This window comes from Entelurus aequoreus, linkage group LG08 (assembly GCF_033978785.1).
Source record: "Entelurus aequoreus isolate RoL-2023_Sb linkage group LG08, RoL_Eaeq_v1.1, whole genome shotgun sequence".
In the NCBI taxonomy this organism is placed as follows: domain Eukaryota; kingdom Metazoa; phylum Chordata; class Actinopteri; order Syngnathiformes; family Syngnathidae; genus Entelurus; species Entelurus aequoreus.
In genome coordinates, this window is record NC_084738.1 from 65,713,972 (window position 1) to 65,727,899 (window position 13,928).

A 13,928-nucleotide genomic window follows, 5' to 3' on the forward strand; every position below is an offset into this window, starting at 1 on the left:
TTCTAACATGTCAGCAGGAGACCACTCCCTAATGTTCTAAAGACTAGAGATGGTTCATATGGTTCTAATATGTCAGCAGGAGACCACTCTCTAATGTTCTAAAGACTAGAGATGGTTCATATGGTTCTAACATGTCAGCAGGAGACCACTCTCTAATGTTCTAAAGACTGGAGATGGTTCATATGCTTCTAAGATGTCAGCAGGAGACCACTCTCTAATGTTCTAAAGACTAGAGATGGTTCATATGGTTCTAACATGTCAGCAGGAGACCACTCCCTAATGTTCTAAAGACTGTAGATGGTTCATATGGTTCTAACATGACAGTAGGAGACCACTCCTTAATGTTTTAAAGACTGGAGATGGTTCATATGGTTCTAACATGTCAGCAGGAGACCACTCTCTAATGTTCTAAAGACTGGAGATGGTTCATATGCTTCTAAGATGTCAGCAGGAGACCACTCTCTAATGTTCTAAAGACTAGAGATGGTTCATATGGTTCTAACATGTCAGCAGGAGACCACTCCCTAAGGTTCTAAAGACTAGAGATGGTTCATATGGTTCTAACATGTCAGCAAGAGACCACTCCTTAATGTTCTAAAGACTAGAGATGGTTCATATGGTTCTAACATGTCAGCAGGAGACCACTCTCTAATGTTCTAAAGACTAGAGATGTTTCATATGGTTCTAAGATGTCAGCAGGAGAAGGTCGCTGCACATCTCAGTCAGTAAATGTTATGAGGTGACTTTGTGAGGAGACAAACTAACAAACAAACACCCACACGTCTACTTGAGGTGATAAATATGTAAATACATCATGATAATCATCTTCATAATCAGCAGGTGTTCCTTTCAAGTCACACGCTCATGTTTGATGATTCAACAGCTGCTTGTTAGCAAACAGTGGCAGACTAACATTCTCATCATCATCTTCATCATCATCATCATTGATGAGATGAAAGGTCTTCTAAGACAAACCAAACAGTGCAGCTGTCATCGATTGAATGCCTGAGATGACAATGACCACATCCACACACACCTTCTTCATCCTCATCATCCACATCTTCTTCATCTACATCATCGTCATCCACATCATCATCATCATCCACATCCACATTATCATCATCATCATCCACATCATCATTATCATCATCATTATCATCATCATCCACATCATCATTATCGTCATCATCATCATCATCATCATCCACATCAACATCGTCCACATCATCATTATCATCCACGTCATTATCATCATCATCCACATCATCATTATCATCATCATCCACACCATCATTATATCATCATCCACATCACTATCATCATCATCCACATCATTATCATCATCATCATCCACATCATCATTATCATCATCATCCACATCATTATCATCATCATCCACATCATTATCATTATCACCCACATCATCACCATCATCATCCACATCATCATCATCATTATCATCATCATCCACATCATTATCATCATCATCATCATCCACATCATCATTATCATCATCATCATCCACAGCATCATTATCACCATCACCCACATCATCATTATCATCATCATCATCCACAGCATCATTATCACCATCACCCACATCATCATTATCACCATCACCCACATCATCATTATCATCATCATCCACATCATTATCATCATCATCCACATCATCATCATCATCCACATCATCATTATCATCATCATCCACATCATCATTATCCACATCAGTATCATAATCATCATCCACATCATCATTATCATCCACATTATCATCATCATCATCCACATCATCATTATCGTCATCATCATCATCATCATCATCCACATCATCATCGTCCACATCATCATTATCATCATCATCATCCACGTCATTATCATCATCCACATCATCATTATCATCATCATCCACACCATCATTATATCATCATCCACATCATTATCATCATCACCATCATCATCCACATCATTATCATCATCATCCACATCATCATTATTATCATCATCATTATCATCATCATCATCCACATCATCATTATTATCATCATCCACATCATCATCATCATTATCATCATCATCCACATCATTATCATCATCATCCACATCATCATTATCATCATCATCCACATCATCATCATCCACATCATTATCATCATCATCCACATCATCATTATCATCATCATCCACATCATCATCATCCACATCATTATCATCATCATCCACATCATTATCATCATCATCCACATCATCATTATCATCATCATCCACATCATCATCATCCACATCATCATTATCATCATCATCCACATCATTATTATCATCCATATCTTCATCTTCATCTTCATCATCATCATCCACATCATCATCATCTACATCTTCATCATCATCATCCACATCATCATCATCAGCAGCAGCATCTCCAGCTTCATCACCACCATCATCTTCATCCTCATCCATAATCTCCATCTTCATCATCATCATATTCTTCATCAACCGTATCATCATTTTCATCATCATCCTCTTCATCTACATTATCATCATCATCATCCATATCCATTCATCATCATCATCTTCATCATTATTTTCATCATCATCATCATAAACCTCATCCACATCTTCATCTTTACATTCATCATCATCCACATCATCATCATCCTTATCTTCATCCTCATCTTCGTTATCATCCTCATCATCATCATCATCCACATCTTCATCATACACATCCTCCTCCTCATCATCTTCACCACCATCACCTTCTTCATCATTATTTTCATCCTCATCTACATCGTCATCTTTATCTTCATCATCATCCACATCCTCATTATAATCATCATCATCATGATGTCCATCTCCATCATATCATCATCATCCACATCTTCATCATCATCATCTTAATCCTCATCATCATCCACATCCACATCATCATTATCATCCACATCTTCATCTTCATTTTTATCATCCACATCCTCATCTTCATCATCCACATCTTCATCATCATCATCCACATCCTCATTATAATAATAATCATCATCATCATCATGATGTCCATCTCCATCATATCATCGTCATCCACATCTTCATCATCCACATCTTTATCTTCATTATTATCATCCACATCCTCATCTACATCATCCACATCATCTTCATCATCCACACCCTTATTATAATCATCATCATCATCATCATGATGTCCATCTCCATCATATCATCATCATCCACATCTTCATCATCTTAATCCTCATCATCATCTACATCCACATCTTCATCTTCATTATTATCATCCACATCCTCATCTTCATCATCCACATCCTCATCTTCATCATCCACATCTTCATCATCATCCACATCTTCATCATCATTAAAATCCTCATCCTCATCATGCTTGTGTATTTACATAATTACATGTGTTATTATTAAAAACTATTAAGTGTTAACTTAATATAATTGTTTTACTGCTATGCTATTATAAACTATTACATTATGAACTTGATATAAACAATTTAACTGTTAAACTTTTACAAACTATAAATTATCAACCTAATATAAACAATTAAATGATGAACCTATAGTAAACGATTTAACTGTTAAACTATTATAAACTAATAAACCACAAACCTAATATAAAGTATTATATGATGAACCTATTAAAAAGTATTAATCCAATACAAACTATTTAACCTATTAAAAATGATGTAACCATTAACCAATTCAAAAGTATTCAAGTGTTAGCCAATAGGCACACGATGCACACTTGTTGCTAGGCAGACTATTTGTCCTGCTTTTGCAGATGCAGGAAGTCACATACCACCAAATTAAAAGCATATATAACAATTGAGAAGTGTACAATCCGTGAAGGTAAAACGAGGCCAGGTAGATTTATGATGTGTGTGGTTGTGTTTTCATGCTCATGGTTATTGTTGTCCATTTTCTACCGCTTGTCCCTTTTGGGGTCGCGGAGGGTGCTGGAGTGAGTGTGAATAACAGCAGGAAGTGATGAAGTGAGCATAAAAGTCCGCTGAGACGTTTACGGTCCAAACAAGACGTCGTCGATGTGAAGCAGACTCCACAGACCGAAGACCAAAGACCAGCACCTGCACGTCCACCATGTTGGATACAATACTTCATTTGCATCCTTTTCATCTTTTGCACGCTCCTACCCTCTCTGCCTCCCTCCGTTGAAGCCTCATTGTGTCGGCCATGAGAGGCCGGAGGCGAACACGAGCGGCCATCTTTCCATAAACATGAAGACGCTCCTTTGAACACGCTGCCTTGCCAAGCGGTCATGGCGGTCCTCCTCTTTCATCTGCCCCCCCCCCAAAAACACGCTCCAAGGGGGACTAGCGTCTCCTACCAGCTGACACTGATTTTAGGATTTTATAAATGAAAGAGGTCTAGAGATTATCATCACACTTCAACATCTCTAACATTTAACTGCTGCCTCATTCGTTAAAAAAAAAACTATTCAATTTTCCCATAAGAAATAACCATTATCCGATTAATGGAGCAACAAAATGCATTTTTGGTAGAAATTGTGAAAAAAACCCTGAAATGCTAACGTTAGCACACTAGCCAGACAGCACCAAGAAACAAAACATGTGACTGCTGGGTATACACAAGCTAAATGGGCCAAACAATTTTGCATGCTAACATGCGCAAAGTAACAAAATGTTTGGCTGTGAGGCGTATAGAGTAGCTGAAAAGACAGCATGCTAACTTTACGATGCTAACAGTTAGCTTGTGCAAAGTGACAAAATATTTGAGTCTATGGTGTATACCTGCAGCATCAGCCAAAAAGACAACATGCTAACTTTACTATGCTAACTGTTAGCATGTGTAAAGTACAATATATTTGACTCTGGGGCGCACACCTGCAACATTCGCTTAAAGGACAGCATGCTAACTTTACGATGCTAACAGTTAGCATGTGTGAAGTAACAACATATTTGACTCTGATGTCTAACACAAAGGTGTGGTGTACCAACACAAAGGTGTGGTGTACTAACACAAAGGCGTGGTGCACTAACACAAAAGTGTAGTGTACTGACACAAAGGTGTGGTGTACTACCACAAAGGTGTGGTGTACCAACACAAAGGTGTGGTGTAGTAAGACAAAAGTGTGGTGTAGTAACACAAAGGTGTGTACCAACACAAAGGTGTGGTGTACAAACACAGAGGTGTGGTGTACTATCACAAAGGTGTGGTGTACCAACACAAAGGTGTGGTGTAGTAAGACAAAGGTGTGGTGTAGTAACACAAAGGTGTGGTGTAGTAAGACAAAAGTGTGGTGTAGTAACACAAAGGTGTGGTGTACCAACACAAAGGTGTGGTGTACAAACACAAAGGTGTGGTGCACTAACACAAAGGTGTGGTGTACCAACACAAAGGTGTGGTGTACTATCACAAAGGTGTGGTGTAGTAAGACAAAGGTGTGGTGTAGTAACACAAAAGTGTGGTGCACTAACACAAAGGTGTGGTGTAGTAAGACAAAGGTGTGGTGTACCAACACAAAGGTGTGGTGTACTAACACAAAGGTGTGGTGTACCAACACAAAGGTGTGGTGTACAAACACAAAGGTGTGGTGTACTATCACAAAGGTGTGGTGTAGTAAGACAAAGGTGTGGTGTAGTAACACAAAAGTGTGGTGCACTAACACAAAGGTGTGGTGTACTAACACAAAGGTGTGGTGTACTAACACAAAGGTGTGGTGTAGTAAGACAAAGGTGTGGTGTACCAACACAAAAGTGTGGTGTACTATCACAAAGGTGTGGTGTAGTAAGACAAAGGTGTGGTGTAGTAACACAAAAGTGTGGTGCACTAACACAAAGGTGTGGTGTACTAACACAAAGGTGTGGTGTAGTAAGACAAAGGTGTGGTGTACCAACACAAAAGTGTGGTGTACTAACACAAAGGTGTGGTGTACCAACACTAAGGTGTGGTGTACCAACACAAAAGTGTGGTGTACTAACACAAATATGTTTTTTTTTAAATTTTTACTTAAAAAGTAAATAGTATTAGTTTTGAAAAAGCCAAACATCAAAACGGCCCCCGCGTGCTTTCCTTTTTTCGGTACGCGGCCCTTAGCGAAACAATCTGACAAATGTAATGCTGCCATCATGTCGACGTGGAGCGGACAGCGCCAGGGGATTCCGGTCAACGACCTTCAAGCATGCTCTGAAAGGTGGACATGTGCAGCATTTACCTATAAGACCCAACACCAAACAACCTTCCCTAGTCATGGTGCAAACCGAATGACATTTTTTTTTCATTTTTTTATACATTTTCACTTCAAAAATAAATAATATTTGTTTTGAAAAAGACAAATATCAAAACGGCCCCCGGCGTGCTTTCCTTTTTTTGGTGAGTGGCCCTCAGTTTGGACCCCCGGTGAAGAGGAGGTGTGGCCAGCGAATGGATCTGACTATCATTTTAAAAAGGTTCCCCTTTAGGAGGACCTGGTTTTTTTTTTGTCCCCATACCGTCAAGAGGTCCCCTAAAGGTGACGGTGTAAACACAGCCATGTCCCCGTTAAGTAAGCATTGCCAGAACACACACACACACACACACACACACACACACACACACACACACACACACACACACACACACACACACACACACACACACACACACACACTCCCGCAAGTGACGTCACACACGTCAGAGTCAAGGTCATTCATTGACGGGACTCTAACGCCATCGCCGACAGGACGTCCCTGTGACCTTTGACCTGTCCACACACCGGATGTCCGCACCGTCCTGCTATGCTTGTTGTGTGTGTGTGTGTGTGTGTGTGTGTGTGTGTGTGTGTGTCTTCCAGCCCGCTATTACACACCCACTGGAGTCTCAAAAAGCTCGTCCTGCGGTGTCTGCGCGCGCACCGCAGGACACCACAACACGCGCCTCTCGCGCAGGACCGGGACCCAAGCTAACACACACACACACACACACACACACACACACAACACACACACACACACACACACACACACCAAGAAACCCACTCACCTAACTTTTGCCGCCACCGATGACCTCGCGTCGTGTCTCAGATTCCTCCTTTTGGACGCGGAGGTTCCCATGCTGCCACGGACACGACGCAGACAGAGAGGAGATCATCCCCACCACCCCTCCACCGCCACCCACCCACCCACCCGTGAAAACACACACGCACGCACGCGCACGCACACTCCTCCCGTGGATGGATGGAATGCGACAGGGTGGGGAAAAAACAAAACAAAAAAACCCCCCCGTGGAAATCCAGCAAGCACGTGCACAGGTGTCCTCGTGGACGTCTCGCTGCCGCGACTCTCACTGACGTGCACACGCCGCGAGGGAGAGATAGGAGGAGGAGGAGGAGGAGGAGGAGCGCGCCATCATCATCGTCATCATCAGCACACACACGCACACACACACACGCACGCACGCAGAGGGGAGGGGAGGTGGCGTGGAAGCGGCGTGACGGATGCGCGAGTGGCGTCCCTGCAGGAACCTCTGCAATTTGTCGCCGTCGTCGTCGTGTCACGCAAGTGGAAAAAGAAGTGAGGAGGAGGGGGATGGGGGGGGAGGGGGACCCGACAACTCACCTTCAAAGAGGAACTGCACTTTTATTTTGAAAACGTTGCCCCACAATCCTTATGCGAGGCGAGAACGCCTTTATTATGCAATCTAAATCACAAAAATACGACGAGTAAGAGGTGGCTAATAGGAGTAGAGTGTCCGCCCTGAGATGGGTAGGTCGTGAGTTCAAACCCCGGCCGAGTCATACCAAAGACTATAAAAATGGGACCCGTTACATCCCTGCTTGGCACTCAGCATCAAGGCTTGGAATTGGGGGGTTGAATCACCAAAAATGATTCCCGGGCGTGGCCACCGCTGCTGCTCACTGCTCCCCTCACCTCCCAGGGGGTGAACAAGGGTGACGGGTCAAATGCAGTGAATAATTTCGCCACACCTCGTGTGTGTGTGACAATCATTGGTACTTTAAAGGCCTACTGAAAGCCACTACTACCGACCACGCAGTCTGATAGTTTATATATCAATGATGAAATCTTAACATTATAACACATGCCAATACGGCCGGGTTAACTTATAAAGTGACATTTTAAATTTGCCGCTAAACTTCCGGTTCGAAACGCCTCTGAGGATGACGTATGCGCGTGACGTAGACCGGGGAACACGGGTATGCCTTCCACATTGAAGCCAATACGAAAAAGCTCTGTTTTCATTTCATAATTCCACAGTATTGTGGACATCTGTGTTTGTGAATCTGTTTCAATCATGTTCATTGCATTATGGAGAAGGAAGCTGAGCAAGCAAAGAAGAAAGTTGTCGGTGCGAAATGGACGTATTTTTCGAACGTAGTCAGCAACAACAGTACACAGCCGGCGCTTCTTTGTTTACATTCCCGAAAGATGCAGTCAAGATGGAAGAACTCGGATAACAGAGACTCTAACCAGGAGGACTTTTGACTTCGATACACAGACGCCTGTAGAGAACTGGGACAACACAGACTCTTACCAGGATTACTTTGATTTGGATGACAAAGACGCAGACGTGCTACTGTGAGTATGCAGCTTTGGCTTCTAAACATTTGATCGCTTGACCGTATGTGCGCAACTTTTTTTTGCGTATGTACGTAACTTTTTTTAAATATATAAGCTTTATGAACCTTGGGTTAGGTGAACGGTCTTTTGGGCTGAGTGATTGTGTGTGTTGATCAGGTGTTTGAATTGTATTGGCGTGTTCTATGGAGCTAGGAGCTAGCAGAGGAGCTAGGAGCTAGCATAACAAACACGCAGGTGTTTTTATGCAGGATTAATTTGTGGCATATTAAATATAAGCCTGGTTGTGTTGTGGCTAATAGAGTATATATATGTCTTGTGTTTATTTACTGTTGTAGTCATTCCCAGCTGAATATCAGGTCACCCCCGGCTCTCACAGCATCTTCCCTATCTGAATAGCTTCAACTCCCCACTAGTCCTTCACTTGCACTTTACTCATCCACAAATCTTTCATCCTCGCTCAAATTAATGGGGAAATTGTCGCTTTCTCGGTCCGAATCTCTCTCACTTCATGCGGCCATCATTGTAAACAATAGGGAACTTTGCGTATATGTTCAACTGACTACGTCACGCTACTTCCGGTAGGGGCAAGCCTTTTTTTTATCAGATACCAAAAGTTGCAATCTTTATCGTCGTTGTTCTATACTAAATCCTTTCAGCAAAAATATGGCAATATCGCGAAATGATCAAGTATGACACATAGAATAGATCTGCTATCCCCGTTTAAATAAAAAAAAATTCATTTCAGTAGGCCTTTAACTTAACACTATTGTGCCCATAAAAACATCCAAAAAGCACCAACAATACACCCGAATATTAACCAAGTATTAGCCATGTTGTTATAATAAGAGCTAAAGCCGAGGAACTACTTTTACAGCTTACGCTTGTCATGACGTGGACTTTGAGGGGTTTGTTTTCTCGGGATGCAAGAGAAACTGGAGCGGACGTGGCGTGAAGGTCAATACAACATTTATTTTAACACTAACAAAAAGGTGTAAACAAAAGGCGCGCACAAGGCGGAGAACAAGCTTGGTTATGAAACAAAACTATCTCCTCAGGCCTCCGTCAGTCGTAACGACTATGGAAACTGTGCCAGTCCAGAGGTCAAGTTTAAACTCAGCGACAACGCCTGCTGTGGCTGATGTGGGAGAGGCAAACACGGCCACATTTACTGCAGATGTAGCTGGAAGGCGCAACTGCAGGAGTGCGTGTCTTCCGCTTGGTTCTTTTTTCTTTGGCTGTGGCATGGATCTTTTCCTCGCCAGTCTTCAGCTGTTTGTGAAGGACACTGCGCCATTTGCTGCGGTCAGCTGCTGCATCTTCCCAATGTTCAGTGTTGATGTCCAGGGCTTTCATGTCCCGCTTGCAGACATCTTTGAAGCGCAGTTTTGGATCTCTTGCCAGAGGCAAGTTCGCCATACAGGATGTCCTTTGGGATACGTCCATCCTCCATACGGCACACGTGGCCGAGCCAACGCAGCCTGCGTTGTCTGAGCAGCGTGAACATGGTAGGAAGACCAGCGCGTTCGAGGACCTGGGCATTCGTCACCTTGTCACTCCAATGGATGCCGAGGATGCGGCGAAGGCAGCGCATGTGGAAGGTGTTCAGTTTGCGCTCCTGTTTGGAGTATGTTGTCCATGTTTCGCTGCCGTAGAGGCGTTGTACACTGCCGTCTTGGTAGGAGTTGTCAGCTTCCGGTTCTCCCAGACGCGGGTCGTGAGGCGCCCTAGGGTTGTGGCAGCCTTGCCGATTCGTTTGTTGATCTCACCATCGAGGGACAGATTGTCACTGATGGTGGATCCCAGGTATGTAAATTGGTGTACGACTTTGAGTTGGTGCTCATCGATTGTGATGGCTGGTGGAGTGTCCACTTCCTGACTCAGCACATTGGTCTTTTTTAGGCTGATGGTAAGCCCAAAGTCCTTGCAGGCCTGGGAGAATCTGTCCATAAGGCACTGGAGTTCTTGTTCACTGTGCGAAATGACGGCGGCATCATCAGCAAAGAGCATGTCCCGGATGATTGTCTCACGGACTTTGGTCCTTGCTTTAAGACGGGCTAGGTTGAAAAGTCGGCCGTCAGATCTGGTACGTAGATATACCCCTTCTGTTGCAGTCCCAAAAGCATGTTTGATGAGCAGGGCAAAGAATATGCCGAAAAGGGTAGGAGCAAGGACGCAACCTTGCTTGACTCCGCTCTTAATGTCAAATGGGTTGGACATGCTACCCTCATACTGGATGGTTGCCTTCATGTCGTCATGAAAAGATCTAATGAGACTATGGAGCATTGGAGGGCATCCAATCTTGGGTAGGATGCTGAAGAGCCCTTCTCTGCTAACCAGGTCAAAAGCCTTGGTCAGGTCAATGAAGGATATGTACAGGGGCTTCTGTTGTTCCCTGCATTTCTCCTGAAGTTGGCGTAGAGAGAATATCATGTCCACTGTAGAGCGCTTGGCGCGAAAGCCACATTGAGATTCCGGGTAAAGGCGCTCAGCAAGTTTCTGAAGGCGGACAAGCACGACACGGGCATAGAGTTTCCCTACGATATTCAGGAGGGAGATGCCCCTGTAATTGTTACAGTCGCTCCTGTCGCCCTTATTTTTGTAAAGGGTGACAATCTTGGCATCTCTCATGTCTTGCGGCACGGCTCCCTCTTTCCAGCACTGGCAGAGGACATCATGCAAAGGCTGCAGGAGGGTGTCTTTACAGCACTTGATGAGGTCTGGGGGGATGCCATCAGTACCAGGTGCTTTGCCAGTTGCTAAGCTGTCGATCGCTTTGTGAAGTTCAGCAAGTGTTGGTTCAGCATCTAATTCCTCAATGATGGGCAGCTGTTCAATGGCATCAAGGGCCGAGGCGAGGACAGTGTTCTCTCTGGAATAGAGTTCTGAATAGTGCTCTACCCATCTGTCCATCTGCTTGCCCTTGTCAGTGATAACTTCCCCACTGGTGGTCTTTAAGGGGGCTGTTTTGCTCTGTGTTGGGCCCAGAGCAGTCTTGATGCCCTCGTACATCACCCTGATGTTACCTGAGGTAGCTGCAGACTGGATGGGTTCACTGAGTTGTTGCCAGTATTCATTGGCACAATGTCTTGCAGTCTGTTGCACTTTGCTTCTTGTAGTTCTCAGTGCTTGCAGGGACTTCTCATTTGGGGAGCGTTTGTATTCAGCGAGGGCAGCACTCTTTGCTTCAATGACGGGGGTCATCTCGCTGGACTTTGCAACAAACCAGTCGTTGTTTTTGAAGACCGTTTTTGAAACAAAACTATAGCACTTGGACAAAACTATGGACATGAAACAAAAACACTTACTGTGACACGAATACACAAAAACTCACGTGGTAAGAGAAACGAGCAGAAGTAATGTCGCCAAGCCGACTGCCTGGCAACTACAAGCTTCAATAATACAGACATGATTAGTGACAGGTGCGTGAGTCCAAATGTGCAACAGGTGAAACTAATGGTTGCCATGGTGACAAAACAATGGAGTGGAAACAGGAACCAAAAAGAGTCCAAAAACCAAACAGGACATAACTTCAACAAAACATGATCACAGACATGACAATGCTGCTATATTGTGTTGCCTTGGACCAGTTCTTCCTCCCAGGGAATCTAAGTTACCGGTCAAGTTCTTTCCATGACATATATGCTGAGTAAGAAGGACCATCAAGACAGAATTGGAATATTTTCAAGTTTTACTAAAGCTTTAGGAGGTCAACTTAACCAATACATTCATATTGGCTACTCTAGTCGATCTGGCATTCCAACGGAAAAGCCAACTCCTTTGCACACAAAGAAAACCCCCCATCTCGCCCCCTCGCAACACTGATAAGGAAAGAGTGGGTGTTGTACAGTATTTCACATTCCAAGGGTTAAGACACTAAACAGACAATCTGAAGACAAAGAGAGACTGGTAGAATATACAAAGGAAAAGTACTAGCTGCTCAAACATGGCTATGAATAGAGAAATAGCTCTTAAACATATATGCATCCTCCACAATTGACATATCGAGCTGCTGCGTGGATGATAAGTCATGCAGAGTGTACACCGCCTTCCGCCCGAATGCAGCTGAGATAGGCTCCAGCACCCCCCGCAACCCCAAAAGAGACTAGCTGTAGGAAATGGGTGGATAGAAGTCATGCCTCTCACCTGGATGGTAGAAGGTCGTGGACGTAAACCCACAAGTTGGTCGACTTTGACATCCGACTTAGACCCGGAGACGGCCAGGAAGACACGGAAATGCTGCCATGATGTCGACGTGGAGCGGACAGCGCCAGGGATTCTGGTCAATGACCTTCAAGCATGCTCTGAAAGGTGGAAATGTGCAGCATTTACCTATATGACCCAACGTAAACAACCTTCCCTAGTCATGTTTGGCCTCAATACCCAGCAATATGTTAATTCATCGAGTAATCCATTGAATAGTTTGTTTGATTAATCGAGTAACCCATTGAATAGCTTCTTCGATTAATCGAGTAACATATCAATTAGTTTGTTTGATTAATTGAGTCATCCATTGATTAGTATGTTCGATTAATCGAGTAACCCATCAATTAGTTTGTTTGATTATTTGAGTCATCTAATGATTGGATTGTTTGATTAATCGAGTAATCCATTGATTAGTTTGTTCGATTAATTGAGTAATCCATTAATTTGTTTGTTCGATTAATCGAGTAATCAATTGATTAGTGTCTTTGATTAATCGAATAATCCATTGATTAGTTTGTTCGATTAATCCATTGATTAGTTTCTTCAATTAATCGAGTAATCCATTGATTAATTTCTTCGATTAATCGAGTAATCCATTGATTAGTTTATTCGATTAATCCATTGATTAGTTTCTTCAATTAATCGAGTAATCCATTGATTAGTTTCTTCAATTAATCGAGTAATCCATTGATTAGTTTGTTGTATTAATTGAGTAATCCATTGATTAGTTTGTTGTATTAATTAAGTAATCCATTGATTAGTTTGTTGTATTAATTGAGTAATCCATTGATTAGTTTGTTGTATTAATCGAGTAATCCATTGATTAGTTTATTGTATTAATCGAGTAATCCATCGATTAGTTTGTTGTATTAATCGAGTAATCCATGGATTAGTTTATTGTATTAATCGAGTAATCCATCGATTAGTTTGTTGTATTCATTGAGTAATCCATCGATTAGTTTGTTGTATTAATCGAGTAATCCATTGATTAGTTTATTGTATTAATCGAGTAATCCATCGATCAGTTTGTTGTATTCATTGAGTAATCCATTGATTAGTTTGTTGTATTAATCGAGTAATCTATTGATCAGTTTGTTGTATTAATTGAGTAATCCATTGATTAGTTTGTTGTATTAATTGAGTAATCAATTGATTAGTTTGTTG

The 13,928-nt window shown here is 42.6% G+C and overlaps 1 protein-coding gene across 1 annotated transcript in view; it reads right to left on the reverse strand.

The window, feature by feature from the left end:
• The window catches only part of nsmfa (NMDA receptor synaptonuclear signaling and neuronal migration factor a), a 93,018-nt gene extending 85,928 nt beyond the window's left edge, over nucleotides 1–7,090 (reverse strand). The window contains 1 exon segment of the mRNA XM_062057043.1: nucleotides 7,006–7,090. Coding sequence (XP_061913027.1) covers nucleotides 7,006–7,076 — 71 coding nt within the window. The 5' untranslated portion in view covers nucleotides 7,077–7,090.
• Nucleotides 7,091–13,928: the final 6,838 nt, after the last annotated feature.